At 37.7% G+C, this 18,484-nt stretch overlaps 1 protein-coding gene across 1 annotated transcript; it reads left to right on the forward strand.

Moving 5' to 3' along the window:
- The first annotated feature begins 1,710 nt into the window (after window positions 1–1,710).
- On the forward strand, window positions 1,711–15,982 carry c4b (complement 4B (Chido blood group)). Its single transcript, XM_051075884.1, has 41 exons — window positions 1,711–1,869; window positions 2,113–2,299; window positions 2,391–2,568; window positions 2,667–2,737; window positions 2,821–2,909; window positions 3,006–3,088; window positions 3,179–3,266; window positions 3,749–3,872; window positions 4,002–4,143; window positions 4,908–5,020; window positions 5,110–5,268; window positions 5,352–5,519; window positions 5,612–5,803; window positions 6,397–6,540; window positions 6,657–6,783; window positions 7,329–7,400; window positions 7,502–7,714; window positions 7,844–7,958; window positions 8,086–8,156; window positions 8,257–8,396; window positions 8,518–8,733; window positions 8,873–8,924; window positions 9,049–9,132; window positions 9,218–9,421; window positions 9,672–9,747; window positions 10,797–10,989; window positions 11,099–11,194; window positions 11,744–11,910; window positions 12,386–12,572; window positions 12,724–12,879; window positions 12,974–13,033; window positions 13,112–13,202; window positions 13,288–13,465; window positions 13,603–13,693; window positions 14,343–14,417; window positions 14,490–14,592; window positions 14,714–14,803; window positions 14,887–14,991; window positions 15,147–15,230; window positions 15,355–15,487; window positions 15,569–15,982. The coding sequence occupies exons 1-41, from the start codon at window positions 1,799–1,801 to the stop codon at window positions 15,702–15,704; spliced, it is 5,124 nt and encodes a 1,707-aa protein (XP_050931841.1). The 5' UTR covers window positions 1,711–1,798; the 3' UTR covers window positions 15,705–15,982.
- Window positions 15,983–18,484: the final 2,502 nt, after the last annotated feature.

Genomic DNA, 18,484 nt, shown 5'->3' on the forward strand with positions numbered 1-18,484 from the left:
GAGTTTCCAAACCTTGGATTTTTCAATTGCCTGAATTGCCTGACATTTTTCAGTTTTCTGTAAAGTTCCAAAAAGTTGAAATTGTTTTAGCTGTCTGAATATCACATTACTTTAAAGAAACAAGTAAACAGGACATGTGGATCTAGTTTACTGGACAGCTAAATGTGAAAATTTGTATCTATCACAATGCGTGGAGAATAAGATTATTAATGGATGAGGAGCTGATATGGCAGAGGGCCACATGGTTTGTGGTTGGCCAAGTGAAATGGAGCCAGACAGAGATGTTTCTCTCATGTGCCAAACAAGTCTTTGGATTACATAGGACCACGACTTACCCATTTTAATTGTTTACATAACTGAGTTAGCTTTATTACAACTTTCATAAGCAAATTATTTAGAAAGTTTGATGTTATTGCCACATTTTATTTAATTAGAATCTTCTGGGAGCTATATTTATACAATTCCACTTTTGTTACAAACAAATGTACTTTTGGAATTGACTGCATATGGATAGAAAATGACTGAAAATAGCAATTAAATATCCACACATTATTACAGAAGGCCCCAGCAAGGTGGAAAATTGAGGCAAAGTTTCAGAAACCCTGAATCAGTGCCTTCAGCTGAAACATTGAGCTAAAATAACAATTTGCGGGCTTAAACTCTTCCAGAAATCCTTGCATGGATATTGTTGATGTATATTTACACAAGAACTATTTGTCTAAGTAAATAAATTGCAGTAGTGGTCAGTTGGACTCTATAGTCGAAGCTGTCAAACACTGATACATTCACTTGCCATTTAGCATGTTTTTAATGTTTAAAAAGCGGGTAAATGTCTGTCCCATCAGTGTGTTTTATGTTGAATATTATGATGTATCCTGCTAAACATGGAAGACAGATGTGATTTTATTACTCTCTTGCCTGAATCTTTGGTCAAGCTGTTCATGTGGAAAAAATAAAGTTTCTGATATTGTCTCTGTGTCTTTGTCGTTAATCATACTGCTCTATTTTGCCAGATTGTAACAGAGTTTGGCAGCTTTCCAAATTCCATCTAGCACACCATCAGTTCTCTGATGAATCTACAAATAATAAGGATTTCACTATAAGTAAATATTTTAATGGGTTATATAAGAAGCTTCAGTAGCTTTTAGTAGCTTTAGGGACAAGAAAAGAATATGATTCACAGAACAGGAAATTTGCAGATTTACTTGAGCTATAATTTGCAAATCATTCCTAAAACATTTGTTTGTAGTGTAAAGAGTCCAACCCAAACCCAAAGAGCTACAACTTGACTTCTTGTAAATCACATGATTTGGGGGAAATCGGGCTGACCTGCAACAACCAATGAGGGGATGGTTACACATTGTGAAACAGAAACAAACACTTTTCATGCTGAATGCCAAGTAATGCTATAAAATGGACTTTTATAAATCAAAACATGTAAACATTATTATCTGACCTGTATTATTAACCTTATACTTTAGATAAATCTTTCAAAATCACCTAGTTTCATTTAGCCATTAATTTAAACACTTTTTAACCAAACAGTATGCCTAAACAGTACACATCAGTATGCATGCTATATGTGACATTATGATGATTCCTCAGTTTATGTATTGCCAGTTGGAAAATACTATGTGAGACTGAAGAATGATACACCTCTAAGTCTTCTCAGAAGAAAAAAAAATGAGGGAGGGCACTGAGGGATCCAGTTGTTGAGAAATACAGGGGTGGATAACTCATAAAACCTCAGTTGATCAAAATCCTCTGGCAGAGCAGAAAAAGAAATAGAATCTGCACAATGAAGCTCCATACAGCTTCAGTACTGCTCCTGATCTTGACTTTGGAATCTGGGTGCTCAGCACAAAACAGGTAAATGCAGGAATTGCATCTCTCTAGATTATGCCGTAATGCCAGCCTGTTTATGCTTAATGCAAACAGGGTTCAAATATGCTTTTTGTCTTCTAGAATTTGTAAATAATTTATGTATATTTTAAGTTTTATATGTTAAATTTTGTCATAATGTAATATGTAGAATTGCAGATGTTTAACTATAGGCATCGAGGTAATGCAATGGAGGACACAGTAAGAGCTATTTTTCACCTTTGTGTGCAGATTCTTCATCTCAGCCCCCAATGTGTTTCATGTGGGGGTTAAGGAGAGAGTGTTAGTCCAGATGGGAGAGCCTTATTCCACCAGTGTCACTCTCTACCTGCAACATGAGACTGAAAATACTGTTGTGTCTAATAAGGAAACTGTTAACTGTGCTGGCGAACAAGACATCAAAACAGTTGAGCTCACGGTATGAAACCTTGCCTGCTCATACAAAAAGCTAACAATTTAGACAGGACTGAGATGTCATTAATCCAAACTTCTAATTTGCATCTTTACAGATAAACAGGGAAATTATGTCAAGAATGCGACCTCAAAAACATCACCCCCCTTACCTTATGCTAGTGGCGGAGAGCCCATCCTTCAGAGGCAGGAAGTTAACAAGGGTCCTGGTATCAAAACACAGGGGGTATATCTTTATTCAGACTGATCAGCCAATCTACAACCCAACACAGAAAGGTAAACAGAATATCAATATGTGAAATAATTCTGCATACTATGGAAGAATTAATGGTGATTATATTTAAAGCCCTTTATGTTGATAATCCCTCTTCTAGTGAATTACAGGATATTCACTCTAGACCACACATTCAGGCCTCATGAGGAAGTGTTCCAGATAACAGTATATGTGAGTAGATACATTTTCTTAAGGAATAAAGAGGATTTTGAAGTATGTGCACATTTGATTCATGTTTTTTCATTATATGACAGAATGCTGTTGGAAACAAAATAATGAGATCTCTTAAGACTGGAAAGGGAGGGATACTCAAAGGCATATTCCCTATACCTGATGTTTCTAAGTACGTTATAACAAATTTGCAATCAACTTCGACTTACAGTATATAACAGTGCAAGCAAGTTAGATATAATAACAAATCTATGTTTTGTTTACAAAGACCAGGCACATGGAAGATTACAGCTCACTATGAAGATGATGAAACAAATGCTGCTTCTCGAGAGTTCAGAGTCCAAAAATTTGGTAATTAAGGCATTTTATGTTTGTGAAATAAATGAATGACATATGATATTTCTTCAATCTAAAAACTATTTTATTATTAAACCCCCTCAGTTTTACCAAGCTTTGAGGTGAGCATTGGGTTGGAGCAGAACTATATTTTGCTGAATGATGAAAATTTTGAGTTCACCATCTCAGCCAGGTAAGTGCTGATTAGTTTTCCATTAAATATGCTGACTACCAAATTTTTCAGTTTAATCTAATCTAATCAAACAGACATTTGTGACATTGCTTGATGAAGTTGCTAATGTTGCTGCCAAGGTATTATTATTTTGCTCACCTGATGACTACACATCATTCACTGCCCTTTTAGCACTAGTCTAGTCCACCAGCTCCTAAAAGACTGTCTTGTTGTAAAATCCCAAGGTAAGCTAATGGTGAAAGTGGCAAAAATTCTATGTAGAGTGTGGAAATGCAATGCTATTCAAGGTGACCTTATTCAAATTATACATAGAAATTTGATTAGCTATTAATACAGAGATTTTGCTGAATGAAATTTAATGATAAGGAGAGCTCACTGCTTAGTCCACATAATTTACAACATAGGCTAACCCTATCATTACATTTTCAGACTGATGTTTAGTCTTCAATTAAGTCACAGTATTACAATGATTTTCTCTTTAGGTATTCACATGGTGAAAAAGTTAGAGGGGCTTACCACTGCCAATTTGGAATGGTAAAAAAAGAGAGAACCCAAGGTCAAAGAGTAAAGCCTGAATTTATCAGGGGATTGGAGCTGACTGGTACGGTGAGGGAACAGATATCTATCCAATTTTTTTTTTTTTTTTAAGATCTGAGATCAGATAATCTCACAACATGCTGCATCTCTGATATGTTACACTACTTGAAAACCAACTATTTATTCCATTTCTTGCAGGTCCAGGAGGGAAGTGCAAAAGTTTCTCACCTTACAGCAACAATAAATGATCGACTCCAAGACCAGCTAAACAAAACCCTCTCTGATTTACAGCAAAGTGGAGGACAACTCTATCTGGGAGTCTTTGTCACCAACATACAAAGTAAAGTAAAATATATATTGCTATTACAATATATAGCATTGTTTAAGAAGCACCAAAAACTGTATTAATATTTATAATTGTTTAATACTTCACAGAAATAATTTATTTTTCTTTGATCAAAAATATTAGTATGATGTAGAGAGACATGTAAAAGTCTCATGTAAGAGTTAAATGGATGATGATGATGTATCTTCTTATGCACCTCCACGGCAGAGCGATGACTTGATATAGTAATATGGTATTTAATAAGAGAGGTGTTGAGACGCATCACTTTATCTCACGTTGTGCATCCAACTACAAGGGTGCTTATGTTTTAAAGTTTAAACTTAGTTATATATAGCTAAATAATTGAAATGACCACAATCATATACTTCACTGACAAAAGCACAACAAAATTACTGAATATATCCCCTACAAAATAGTTGTAGAAGAATTTCACTGACCTTATATTGGATCAAAAATCCCCAAAAGTACCATATTGTGACTAAAAACGTAATATTACATATTGTATATTCATAATGTGAATTTTACCGGCAGATGGTAACCCTTTCTGGTGTTTTGAAAATGACAAGAACAGGAACAATTCTTTTACTACTACTACAAATAATTGCCATAATAATGATAATATATCTGAAACTTTAAGATGAATTCCTTGCAATGTGCCACCTTATATTTAAGTGTGAGAGAAAGAGGAGGAAGATATTAGGACTATTATTATGATTTTTCACTGCAGCTGACGTTGCTATGTGTGTTTCTTGGCCCAGGTGGTGAAATTCAAGAGGCAGAGGTTTATCTTCCTGTCCTCTCCCACAAATACACCATGGATCTCTCTCGAACTCGCTCATACTTCCTTCCTGGATATCCACTAGATGTGGTGGTATGCATGAAACTAAGAAACGGGTACACAGCTAAGTACATGACTGTGATTGTTTTGTATCTAAGAGATTTTGTGTGTCTCTATTTTAGGTGGTCATGCGTCTCCCAGATGGCTCTCCTGCAGCTGGTGTGTCAGTGAATATTGATGTACCAGGATCTTCAGAGCAATCCTTGCAAAGCCTTACTGACCAGGAGGGGGCAGTGTTTCATAGCTTTAATATTGACACTACAGCTCAGATTACTGTTCAAGTTAGTATCCCCAAACTCAGTTGAAAGTCTCATCAAATTTGCTTTTGTTTACTTGTAACAGTTTCCACCTCTTCCTCCAAAAGGTGACCGCAGATGGCCTGCGAGAGAGGAAAATAATTAAGCGTGCTTCATCTCCGAGTAACAGCTATCTTTATTTAAGTTTTACCCACAAGGTGTACTCTGTAAATGATCTACTTGCAGTAACATACAACACCATGAATGGCCCAAGTAATGGATTTATATACTACATGGTGAGTTTAAATACAACATGATGCTTTTTGAGATGGAAGAGCAGTAGTGTGTCATCTTTAAACATTTTTGATTCAACATTTTTCTGTTGCAGGTCCTAAGTCGTGGGACCATAATAAAACATGGCTCGCTCCCATTTGGCAGTTCAGTTAAACAAAACCTGCAAATAACACCTGATATGGTTCCATCCTTCCGCCTGATTGGCTACTTCTACAACCAGCGTGGTGACATCATTTCTGACTCTGTGTGGGTAGATGTCAGGGATGAATGTGAGATAAAGGTCGAGGTGAGTAAACAGAACAGATAAGAGTGGGCAGACTGAGGCAGTGGACAAACAGAACTTTACCTCTTTTGACTCTGTGTTTGAATAGAGTGATTCTGTATAAGCAGCACTTTGTTTATAGTGTTAGTGCAAAAAAAGAGTGTTATAGTATTAAAGTGTTATAGTGCAAAATAATGAAAAGACTGTAAATTGACCTGGGTGGGTGCCAACTCAGATGGATCCAGTCAATACAATCAGGAAAAGCTGTGAGGAGTTTGCATGTTTTCCCTGTGCCTGTGTGGGTTCTCTCAGAGTACTCTGGCTTCCTCCCACAGTCCAAAGACATGCAAGTTAGGTTAATTGGTGATTTTAAATTGCCCGTAGGTGTGAATGTGAGTGTGAATAGTTGTTTGTCTATATGTGTTGGCCCTGCAATGGACTGGTGATCTATCCAGAGTATACCCCGCCTCTTGTCCACTGCCAGCTGGGTTAGGCTCCAGCCGCCCCACAACCCTTAAGGGTAAGCGATATAGATAATGAATGGATAGATGGATGGATGTATTGACCTTCGAAAACAGCTTTAAAAAACTTTCTTTAATATCTCAATTTTGATTTAGGTTGAACGAAAAGGACCTTTTAAACCTGGAAGGCAGTCAGTACTAGAATTTAATTTACATGGTCAGAGAGCCAAAGTGGCTTTGCTTGCTGTGGATAAGGCCATCTACGCACTCAATGCTGATAATAAACTCACAGGCAAACAGGTAGAACTTTCACACACTCCTTTCAAACGTTCTTCCTCTTAGAACACAGATTTTTTTAAAAAGCAAACCCATATATTACAATACAGTAATTCCAAGCTCTTGTTCCTGCTTTTCAGGTGTTTTCTGCTATGCAATCATATGACCTTGGTTGCTCATACAGTGGAGGAGGATCTGATACAACATCTGTGCTAAGAGATGCCGGCCTGGCTTTTGTATCTCAGTCCCAGTCAGAGTACAGAAGGGGTATGACTAAAAATGCGCCATGTTTTATTATCTTTCACTAATGACTGTCATAACTGATTCAATGCTGTTTTGAAAATATAGCTTTTCCTTGACACCATTTTGAATGGTAATGGTAATAATTACCACTGAATTGAAACGCTTAAATGTATTTATATTTAATAATATCTATGCAATATTTTTTGGTAAGATGGGTACTGCTTGTAGGAATTGTGCCAAATTAGATAAGAATAGAATTAGGTAATCTGCATAATAAGGTCAGCCTTTTCTCTGAGTTTTCTGATTTAATTCTAGAAATATCCAGATGATTTCAGAAAGCTACCCGAAGTATTTCTATGACTTCTTTATTCATTTTATTGCACTGCATATACCCACTGGATACTGTTTGCAGCTGTTTTAAATCCAGACCGTTTGAGTCTAGATGTGAAGAGAAAGTACCACTTGATTGTTTTTATTATACCAACCACCATTCAAACTGAGTCTTAAGAGCAGCTATCTACTTACATATCCCATGAACCTTTATGCTATCATATATACTACTTTTACAGATTTTGGCTGTGACTCACAATCTGCACGACAGAGACGCTCTGTGGACCTTCAACAGGAAATGATGACCCTAAGTAAGACAAAACTCTGACATTACAACTTTGGTCTGTGATTATGAAAGATACTTACAGCAACCATATTCTATAAAAATGTGTCATTGATTTTTCACTTCCAGAATCTAACTTTACTGATGAAAAACTTCAAGAGTGCTGTGGTCATGGGTTTTCTCGCATCCCTATGACACTAACATGTCAGGAAAGAGCAAACAGGGTCGCTTTGGTGCAACGGAATCAAGACTGTGCTGATGCCTTTTTAAAATGCTGCCTTGAAGGAGAACGTCTGAGACAAAAAAAGATGCAAGAGGATGCCCAGAAAGGACTTGGCCGGAGTGAGATGAAATTGTCATGTGGACATTAAATTAAATTTACTTCACACAACTGTTTAAGTAGCATTTAATAGCCTGGACATGATTATCATAGAGTTTAAATACAAACCTTTCTTCTTTTTTTTTTTTTAGCTGCAAGCACAGCTGACATTGAACAGTTCCTCATGGACTCTGCTTCTCAGTACATTCGACGATTTTTCCCTCCAAGCTTTGCATTCACAGAATTTGATATAAATAACAAACAAAGGTAAGAAATGGACAGTGAACTTTTAAGACATTTCTTTTCCACTGAAATACACTGACTAGTTACAGCCATTAAAACAGTTGTATTTATATCTGTAACATTTGTTACCGTTTCTTGCTTCTAATATTAGATATTCTTTGAGTCTACCTGATTCCATCACCACATGGGAAATTCAGGTCATCACATTATCTGCAGCCAGTGGTAATACCAGCTTCCAATTTCATAAGTGCATTTTGTATATTTGACTAAAGACCTTTGTATTAATTTTAACTACAACTCACTCACTCTGTGTTTCATTCAGGTTTCTGTGTAGTTAAGCCGACCGAGGTCAGAGCATTTAAGAGGACATTTGTGTCTCTGAGGCTGCCTTACTCAGTCAAGAAATATGAGCAAATATCCATTTCACCTGTTATCTACAACTATGGCCATGAAGACCTAAAGGTGGATATAACCTAATGTTAATGTTAAGTGGCACTTAAACTAGTAACCATCTACTGTACAGAAAAAAAATAAATTAAATTCTAAATGTTAATTTTCTCTGTGGACAACTGTATTTTTACAGGTGGCGGTTCATATGGAACAAACTGAAGGACTTTGCTCCCCCGGCTCAGCCACCACTGCAGCTTTTGTTAACATTACTGTGGAGCCAGAGTCCTCCCAGTTTGTCTCTTTCTCTGCTGTCCCCATGGTAATCGGCTCAATACCAATCAAAATACGTCTCTATGATATAGAGAATGAGATGGGAACAGATGCAGTTGAAAAGACTTTGAATGTGTGGGTGAGTGACGAAGACATTTTTTAAAAAAATCTCACTGCAAATTTCTTATTTTATTATAGAGGTCTATCAGACAAAACAAATACATACAACATAGCAAAGAACACATAGTAATTTGACTCTTTGTTATCTCATGTTCTAGGAGGAAGGATTAGAACAGAGAGTAGAGGAAACCCTACTGATTAAGTTAGATGGTGAGTTGTTTCACTATTTGCTGATAATACTTATTACTGATTACTAATACTGATATTTGTCATCATTTTTTATTCTTCAATATATTACATTGACTTAAATCAGTTTACTTCTGTGTCATGATAGGGAGAAGCACTATAACTATTGATGGAACTTTACCAGATGAAATAATCCCTGACTCCAGCTCCAATATTTTCATTTCATTGGAAGGTATGTATTGTTAGACACAGACATACAATTCACAGACCTTTGCAAATCTAAGTGTTTTAACCTTTTCAATGTTCTCACCTGACAGAGAATGGATTTTCTTCACAAGCAAAGAACCTTCTATCTCTAGAGAAGGTTTATCAACTGATCGTGTTGCCTGGTGGATGTTTAGAACAGACAATGTCAGGACTTGTCCCAACAGCTTCAGCCCTTCGCTACCTCGATCTAAGTGAGCAATGGTTTAACTTGCCTCCTGGTGCCAGAGATGATGCTCTTGATAAAGCTGAGAGAGGTACGAACACATCATACAGAATAATGGTGTTTCAGCTTCTATGTCACTCTTACAGAAACAATTCCATTGTGCTACTACAGGACCAAAACTGCCTGTAACATATTTTAACCAGGGAAAGTAAAACTGGAAATCAAAAGTGGCCACTAGGCTTCTGATTCACACTAGTATTGTGGGATGTTATAGACATTGTACCCTTTACAGGTCATTTAAAAGGCTATAGACATGTCTGCTTTTTAATTCTTTTTGTCAGGTTACATGAGGATTTTAGATCACAAGAAATCCAATGGAGCTTATGGAACATTTTCTTCAGTGCGATCTAGTAATTGGTGAGTATTTGTTATGTCACCTTATTGATTTTTGATGTAAGGTTTTTACATGAGCTTGTGTTGCAACCTATTTTCCAGTGTTCATTGAATAAAATAATACCTCTTCCACAGGAAACATGTCCTAAGGAACCCAACGATTACCATTCTGTAGTCTTAACCCCTATTTTGATGAGAACATTTTTTGGTTCAGCAGCCTACCACGTCTGTAGGTTGAAAATGTGAAATTCTAGCACAGAGGATGCAGTTGTCACATTGATAAAAGCATTTAGACAAGTCTAAACTGTAGGTTAATCTGATTCTGTGGTACAATTCATTTCTTATAGAGTACAGATAGTTAAAGTTAAACAGTGATGTTTATCTTCCAATGTTACTAACTCAGGAGCACCACAGGATGCTGCAAGGTTTCCTCTACTCTCCACCCTTTATACAGAGGATGGTAAAACTGACATTTCGAATACAGTCATATTTATATTTTGAGATGATACCACGCTATTATCTTAGACACTGAAGATGATCTTGGTATTCATCAATATTCATCAATATAATATGGAGTGGTGTGACAAAAATTCACTTACTAATTTCACTTACTAATCCAAAGAAGAGCCAAGAAATAATAAGGAATATGTTTCCTCCTTTAAATCATCTTGGGGTACACATATGGTACTGATCTATGGCAGGATACAACAACATACTGTTGTTACTTTCTTAGGACACTGAGGCCTACACACAAATTCTGATATTATTTTTTCAATCTGTAATACAGAGCTTTACACAGTATGGGATATGCATTCTGGTATAGTTGTGTCTCTGTTCAGCTTGAACTAGACCTACCAGACTGCTACATATCTGTTCAAAGATTATGAACCAAATGCTTGATCCGAGTTTTCAAGCTGCATATACAAAAAGGATGTTGTCTCTCGCTGGTAATATTACATATATATGATAAATGAATATGATAAATCAATTTTCATCATTTCCAGAATGTCAAATTCTAAAGAAACCTTTTCCATCCATTCATCTACCTCATTTTTTCTTTCTCTTGTCCTCAGGGTGACTGCCTATGTATTGAAAGTGCTGTCATGGGTGGCGGAACGTCAGACAGTGACTTTTGGAGAGAGAGCCCGGACAACTAGAGTTGTACCATCAGAACAGATTGCGGACACAGTCAGTTATTTGGTCTCAATACAAAAGTCCGACGGTTCATTCAGTGACCCACAACCTGTGTTACACAGACACGTCCTGGTAATCTAACGTAACCCTTTTAAAAATATTTACACAGTGTGCATGTTAGAATACATATATGTAGCAGCAGTGATTTGATTGCAGCATTGTCCCTGTGTGTTTAATGTAGAAAGGCAAAGACCAAGAGGCATACATGACGGCTTTCATAACTCTTTCACTGCACCGGTCTCTTCGATTCCTGAAACTCGAAGCACGAAACAATGCGGTGAGATAATATAAAAACTTTGCATTGTTGCACTGGGAGTTAGAATGTTCAGACCGGCATTTAATTAAATTGACTGAAATATCTTGGCTGTTTAACAAACTTTTCATTCATGTTGCAGAGGAGAAATCTTAATGACTTCGGTGGTCCCTGACTTTTCATTCAGTGCCATCACAAAGTCAAAAATTTAATTTGCTCAAAAACTTGGTTCATGACCTAATACATGCAAAACTAATGCCATTCACATTTCCTCAGCAACACTCAAGCTTTACTTTGTATTTTCAGCTAATTAGCAAATGCAAAAAATACGAACATGCTAAAATAAGATGATTGGCAAATGTGTCTGCTAAACATTAATGTGTTAGCATTTTGAGCATGTTAGTATTAGTATTAATCTCAAGTGCAGCCCTGCCGGTATGGCTGTTAACGCAGCCTTGTCATAATTATAGTTTTATTTTCAGTGTGTTTTAATACACTGTAGTCAGTGCATAATTTGCAAAGAAGTTTAGATGAATAACATTAATTGACTGCCTTTATGCTACTTTCTACCAGGAAGCAAGCATTTTAAGATCAACAACGTATCTCACGTCAAACGTAGAGGAGCTTCAGCATCCCTACGCTGTTGCCATTACAGCCTACTGCCTCGCAGTTTGTCTGCCAGAGGGAACAGATCTTTCATCTGTCTGGACAAAACTTCAAGGAATGGCTACTGAAGGCATGTCTAATCAAAACAAAAAGGGGTGTGGGTGATATGGACAGAATCCTATATCATTTAATTTCATTTTGCAACATTGTTATATTTCACAACAACTTTATGGAAAATCAACTGATAAATGGTTTATGGATAAAATAACCTGTCAGATTTTTTTCATAACTAACCACCTGACAAACTGATGTTTCATCACATGATGCAAATCCTATGTGAAAACCAATTATTGCCATACATCAATCTTCCTCACTGATTTACAATATCAACTATTACACCATGAGACATTAAAGTGATAGCTACCATTTTGTAGACCAAAATCTATGCCCACTGACAAATCTATTATTATCTCGCTGTCTGTACATACCATCATATTGCTCAACCTTAAAAGCAACCATATTGTGCTTAAGTTCAATAAAAGGGTGTGTTTTCTCTTTGTGACGTGACAGTTTTTCTCATGTTTACTTATTCTCTATTTTTTTAGTGAGGGATGGCTGTTATATGTGGACTGGTAACAGTGCACAGACTCAAAGGAGGGCAGATGCCATCACAATAGAGACTACAGCCTATGCCCTCCTAACTGCAGTGGCACTCAAGAAAACTGAGTGGGCAGACAAAGCAGCCTGCTGGTTAGTCACCCAAGAAAACTATGCTGGAGGCTTCATATCAACACAGGTGAATAAGATGCTGGAATTGCTCAAACCCAAAGAATACCTGTCTTTGGATATAACCCTAATATCCTCGGTGTGGTCCTACGTCATGCAGCATTGTCCAAATTTTCAGAGTAGACATCTTACATATTACCATGTTTTATTACCCTGTCCAGGATACTGTCATGGCACTGGAAGCCCTCGCTGAGTATGAGCTAAAGAGGTCCACCAGACCCGAGGCCAATTTATTAGCAGAGTTCACAGTCCCTGGAAGAGGAGACATTGTAAAGCTTTCACTGCAAAAAAAGGAGAAGGTGGAAACTGACTTGAAGGTATCATAGAGCATTTCAGCAGTACAAATAGATACACACAAATATTTAACTTCATTCTGAAATGACTGGTTTTCTCTTGTGTCTGTTGTTCCAGAAATTTGCAGGGAAAAACATTGTTGTGCAATTGTCAGGGAAAGGAGATGCCAAACTAAAAGTAAGTTTCATTCATTTCTGTTCATGTATGTTGAAAGAGATCCATAATTTACAGAAAATTACCATTTTCCCTTGGCAGTTTGCAAAGGCTTACCACGTACTGGATCCCAAGGATGACTGTGCCAAACTGTCTATCAGTGTCACAGTGGAGGGGAAAGTGAAGTACACTGGTGGGTTTTTGTCACTGATAACAAATCACAACCATATGTATTGCTGATAAAAGCTATGTAGTTATATCAACCTCTGTATATTTAGCTAAGATCATAGAAACTTATGAATACTATGACGACTATGATAACAATGAGGATGAGGATAAAGAGACAAGAATGAAGCGATCAGCGATTGAATGGTGGGATGCTCACACCCGAAGCAGGAGAGACCTTGATAACAACCCAAATCCAGACGGGACTGTCACCTACAGAGTCTGTGTCAGGTTAGTTGAATGAGATTCACTCTACGTTTGCTCTTTATAAGCATGCAGGAGAACGTCACAAATCCTGAACAGTGTCTCTTTCAACCAGTATTTTTCTTTTTGTGTGTGTGTGTGTGTGTGTGTGTGTGTGTGTGTAGTCATAGCCTGTACCACAATCTCTCAGGAATGGCCATTGCTGACATCACACTACTGAGTGGATTTGAGGCTGATACTGAGGACCTAGACAGGGTTAGTAGCTCTCTCTTCCCCCTCTTCATCACTGTCCACTTTTGGGCACTCCATTTCATGTCCCATCAGTTTGATGACTGGTGACTGACAGTTGAAGCACATTTTGGATAGACATGGAACTCTCCTAATTTAATCTGTGCAAAAGATTAGAGTGTGTACATAAACACTGGTTTGGATCTAGTCATAATCTCTTGCATAAACCACTGTTCTGTAGTTTTTACTGTTTTTTATATGGCTAATTTTTCTCTTTTTATTTTTATTTTTTTTGCAATGGCATCAGATTTTACTCTCTTGCTAAGACAAAGCATCATTTTGAATTCATTTCTGTTCTTATTTGCACCTCTGACTGGCTTCCATTGCAATTGCAGCTGAGCTTGGGTATTATCATATTAGTCCTCTCCTTGCTAAACTAACAGGACAAAAAAAGAAGAAAAACAAAGAAAAAGTTCATAACAGTATCTGGGAGAATCACATGTTTCAAGTAACATTGAGGATATCATAAAAAAGAAACATTGGCCTCTCTCACATTACAGTTGTATTACATCACACCACCAAAATTCTGTTAACATAGCCATACCTGAGAGGAACAGCCTTTAGAACTGTCTTTTCTTCTATAATATCAAAAAGCTCAATTCTTTTCTCCTCCCAGCTAAAAGAAATACCTGAGCAATACATTTCCCATTATGAAGTCTCCTATGGAAGGGTGCTACTCTACTTCAATGAGGTGAGGCTGAAATCTGTTTACATTCATAAAAATTGTAGATGTCCAGTACTAAAAGATTTCTTCTCTCACTAGCTTTACACACCAGAGGAGTGTATTAGATTCGATGCTATACAGAGAGTGCCAATTGGCCTTCTGCAGCCTGCTCCGGCCGTGTTCTATGACTATTATGAACCAAGTAAGCTTTTAGTCTTGTGGGGTTTTTTTTGTTTTTGTTGTTGATGTAGTTTTGTCAGGATAGAAGGGACATCTTTGTTAATTTACCTGGAATTTATGGGTCATGTGTGTTTTTCTTGCAGACCAAAAGTGTACTGTGTTCTACTCTGCTCCCCAAAGAAGCAAGCTGGTCTCCAAACTGTGTTCAGAGGATGTGTGCCAGTGTGCAGAAAGTAGGCCATTACTATTATTGTGTAAACTGTGTACACTTATTTTATAAATGATTAAAACTGCATTATGTTCATGGTTTCTTTAGGACCCTGTCATAGACTAAAAATGACATTCAAATCAGAAAGAAATCGACCACTGACACAGGATGACCGTGTACAGCATGCTTGCTTCTTCCCTACAGTGGATTATGGTAAGTACTACACAAAAATATGGTGTAAAATAGTTAATATTAGCTTGACTTTAAAGAGCTCAAATCCATTCTCTCATATTGTAAAGTGACACTATACGGAATTATAGCTCACATGAAAAGTTGTTAATAACTGGTTGATTCTTGTTTTATTTCAGCATACATGATTGAAGTTCTTAATGTTTCTATGAGGAGCAACTTTGAGCTATACAAAACTAAAGTGATCCAAGTACTCAGATCAAGTAAGTAAACTGTAACCACAAGACTTACCAGATGATGTACCACTGACCTTTAAATGGTTGTGTGCCATTACATTTATCCTAGGAAGAGCTTTCATTAATATAGTGACTGTTGTTTGTCTACCAGATGCAGATATGTTCGTGACTGAAAACTCTGTTCGAGTGTTTGCTAAGAGGCGTCAGTGTAAAGGAGGGTTGGACCTGGGAAAGCAGTATCTCATCATGGGCAAAGATGGCTCCACAACTGACTCAGACGGAGCGTAAGTGTAGCCAGTAATTACAATGGAAGTATACTTTACACTGATTTATCCATTTTATTCACTCTCTTTCTCTTTTTGTAGGATGCAGTATCTGTTGGAATCAAACACCTGGGTTGAAAAGAAGCCTCAGCATTGCAGAAAGTCTGCCCATCAAGCTGCATGCAAAGGGTTCAGAGAATTCAATAAGGAGTACAAGTTGAATGGATGCAAACAGTGAACTGCCAAACAAGTTTGTCAGTTATAATACATTTCCATGAGTTGTACAGTCAGCATGAATGCTGAGAGCTCTTCTCTTATATCTACTATTATAATCTGTTTCATGGAAGCATAGTATAAAAGCATCCATACTTACTGACACATTATTGCTCGCCTTAATCAGACAGCAGGTGGACGAGTGATTCAGCCTCCAGCATCTGAAAATGAACTACTTGAGTGTAATCATTTCTTTATGTGCATCTACCAGTGTTTAAATAAAAAAACACACTTCAGAAGGTTGTTTAGTGAGTGCCTTTGCATGTGTATTTTTTTTTTAGTTGGTTGTAGCATACATGATGAGATAATGACTTCAAATGAAACTCAAGACAACCACAGAAAAAATCCCAAAACGTACATTTGCTCTTTCATGTCTTTCCAAATAGTATGATTCAGTTTGGTGTACGGGTTTGATTTAGCTTTCCAGCTGAATATATTTATTTTTTTATGTATTTTTTTTTTTCTTTCACTGGCAGTAAAGGAACTGAGAGGGGTCTCTGTGCTCAATGCAGCCCCCCTCAAAGTAACCCCCCTCCTTACTTAACATCTGCAAGGTGAGGAAAAAGGGAGAGGGGGAGTGGTTTGGGGCACATGAGACTGGCTCATTTGCTCCCAGTCAAGTTACACAGTGACAGGAGTTGGATCAATCATCACTTCATTAGGATAAAAGCTCTTTATTAGTGGAAGTTGATGTGACACCTCTTGAAAGTGACGAGAAAAATGGCTGCAGAAGATTCTCTGTGCGATTGTAATTTAAAAACTTGTAATTTAAAAACGAGGGGCAAAGGGAGGGAGAAGTCAAGGAGGAGAAGGTGGCACGGGGGGGTTATGGGTGGAGAGGTGAGGAACAAGCAAGGGCTTATGTGCTTATATTATTCTAATCTCTGAGGCTGGGTCCAATGTAAGCAACACGGGAGTACTGACCATCACTTCAATCACCGCCTGATCAATGGCTGCACTGTTTCGGCCTTTGCCATCAGACATTTCATTAAATTTGAATCAATAAAGGGTAAATAAATATGCAGACGTCAGCATCACACATTTTCATCTTGGGATTACTTTAGTGCGCTGCTAGTAGCCAGCAGCAGCAGAAGATTAGGGGAAAAAAGTCTTTTTTTTGCTGTACCCTCCTCAAAGTAATCAATGGTTTGTCATGAGTAAGCAGTGTAGACTATCAGGAGCAATATTCTACACATTACATTTTCTCAACTGGTTTATACATTTACAGATTACCTATTGCTCAAACACAGATCAACAGTGCAGACTAACTGAGATTTATAATTTGGTAGATGTGTGGATTGCCACAAGAGATTTACTGTAAATACAGATAGTGCATGAGTACGTACTTGCTTACTCTGACACACCAAATGTGCTTGAGCAGCAACTGTGAAACTGGCTGGGGAGTCACGAAATGTGCTCGTATGACCAGGTGTATTTTCTTAGGTGTGCATTAGCCTTAGTTGCCGGAGGTATGTCTCCAGCCATTTTTCCAAAGGCCAAGGCAAGGTCAGCGGTTTGAGGGTGGTCTACGGTGCAGAAAGGAGCCGAGTGAAGGCGGAGCTGTTCCTGGAGGTTGCCGCCAGATGGAGGCACTGATGGAGTGGGACCACCCACTCAGGAGTCCACACTTCACTGACAATAAGTTTTTGTTTTTCATCCTAATATCAAGGTGACTTGATGTGTTATCATGATAGGCCCTTTTCACATCATTTTAACATGTCGCAGTATGAAAAGGTGTAGGTAGTTAAATCAGTGATGGCTGAATTACATCTTGCTGCTTCAGTTTCAGAGTCCTGGCACTGTGTATGCCGGCACGCTGTCATGGCTAACTGGGATACCTGACAGAGCCATTGTTAATGATATTAGTAACACCTGTGCCTTTTCTACTTTGACAAGGCAAAACATCTGCTGTAAAAACAAAAAGGTCTACTGTACAGCAGGGAAGCAATTGGCTGGTGAAACGTCATCAGCATGTGGCATGTTTTAGATGGAGAAATGGATGTGTGTGCGTGGGCTTGTTTTACTATATTCGTGGGGACCAAAATGCTGGCCCCCACAATTTTAAATGGTTTGAGTGTTAAGACTTAGTTCTTGGCTTTGGGCTAGAATTAGGTTTAGGTAATCAGTTGTGATGGTTAAGATTAGGGTATGGGGCTAGAGAATGCATTATGTCATTGATGGGACCTCACAGACATAGGTGTACAAGGATGTGTGTGTGTGTGTGTGTGTGAGGGCACTCATCACACATAGAAATGCACTATATACTGTATTTGTACACAGGCAGTGGTACAGATGTGTATATTTGTGTGCATGAGGTCTGGCTTGTGAATCAGTGTTTGCACATATGAGTGGTATGCATTCGCCTACACTGTATTTGTCATTGTATTTAAGTTGATTTAGATTTTGTTGATCATATTTAATTTCTAGTTTGGCTGGTTGCTCTTTGTCTTTAGAGGTTTCCTTTCTTCCTGATATGCATCATTCTATGCCTCTAGTATGTCTCTCTTTGTCACCTCTCTCTTCTACTTAGATCCAGAAGCTAGAATAACCATAACAACAACATTTTTCACCAGTTCATTGTCTACTATGTTGCTATGCTGCAATAGTGTGCTGTTGAGGTTATTTATCTTTCCATATCAGAACATGGTGTGCTTGCCAAGAAAAACTTGCTGTCTCAACATATTTGCAACTAAAATATCTACGAGTAAATATATTTTTATTCTGTGGGTTCTACCCAGTCACATA

Source organism: Lates calcarifer, linkage group LG15 (assembly GCF_001640805.2).
Source record: "Lates calcarifer isolate ASB-BC8 linkage group LG15, TLL_Latcal_v3, whole genome shotgun sequence".
In the NCBI taxonomy this organism is placed as follows: Eukaryota; Metazoa; Chordata; class Actinopteri; family Centropomidae; genus Lates; species Lates calcarifer.

What these genes read in the sequence shown, in the direction of transcription:
- c4b (XM_051075884.1), top strand. Translation starts at nt 1,799, where the DNA reads ATGAAGCTCCATACAGCTTCAGTACTGCTCCTGATCTTGACTTTGGAA. An exon ending in TCAAAACAGTTGAGCTCACG is followed by an intron (nt 2,300 to 2,390) that starts GTATGAAACCTT and finishes GCATCTTTACAG; the next exon opens with ATAAACAGGGAAATTATGTC. An exon ending in AAGGAGATGCCAAACTAAAA is followed by an intron (nt 13,034 to 13,111) that starts GTAAGTTTCATT and finishes TTCCCTTGGCAG; the next exon opens with TTTGCAAAGGCTTACCACGT.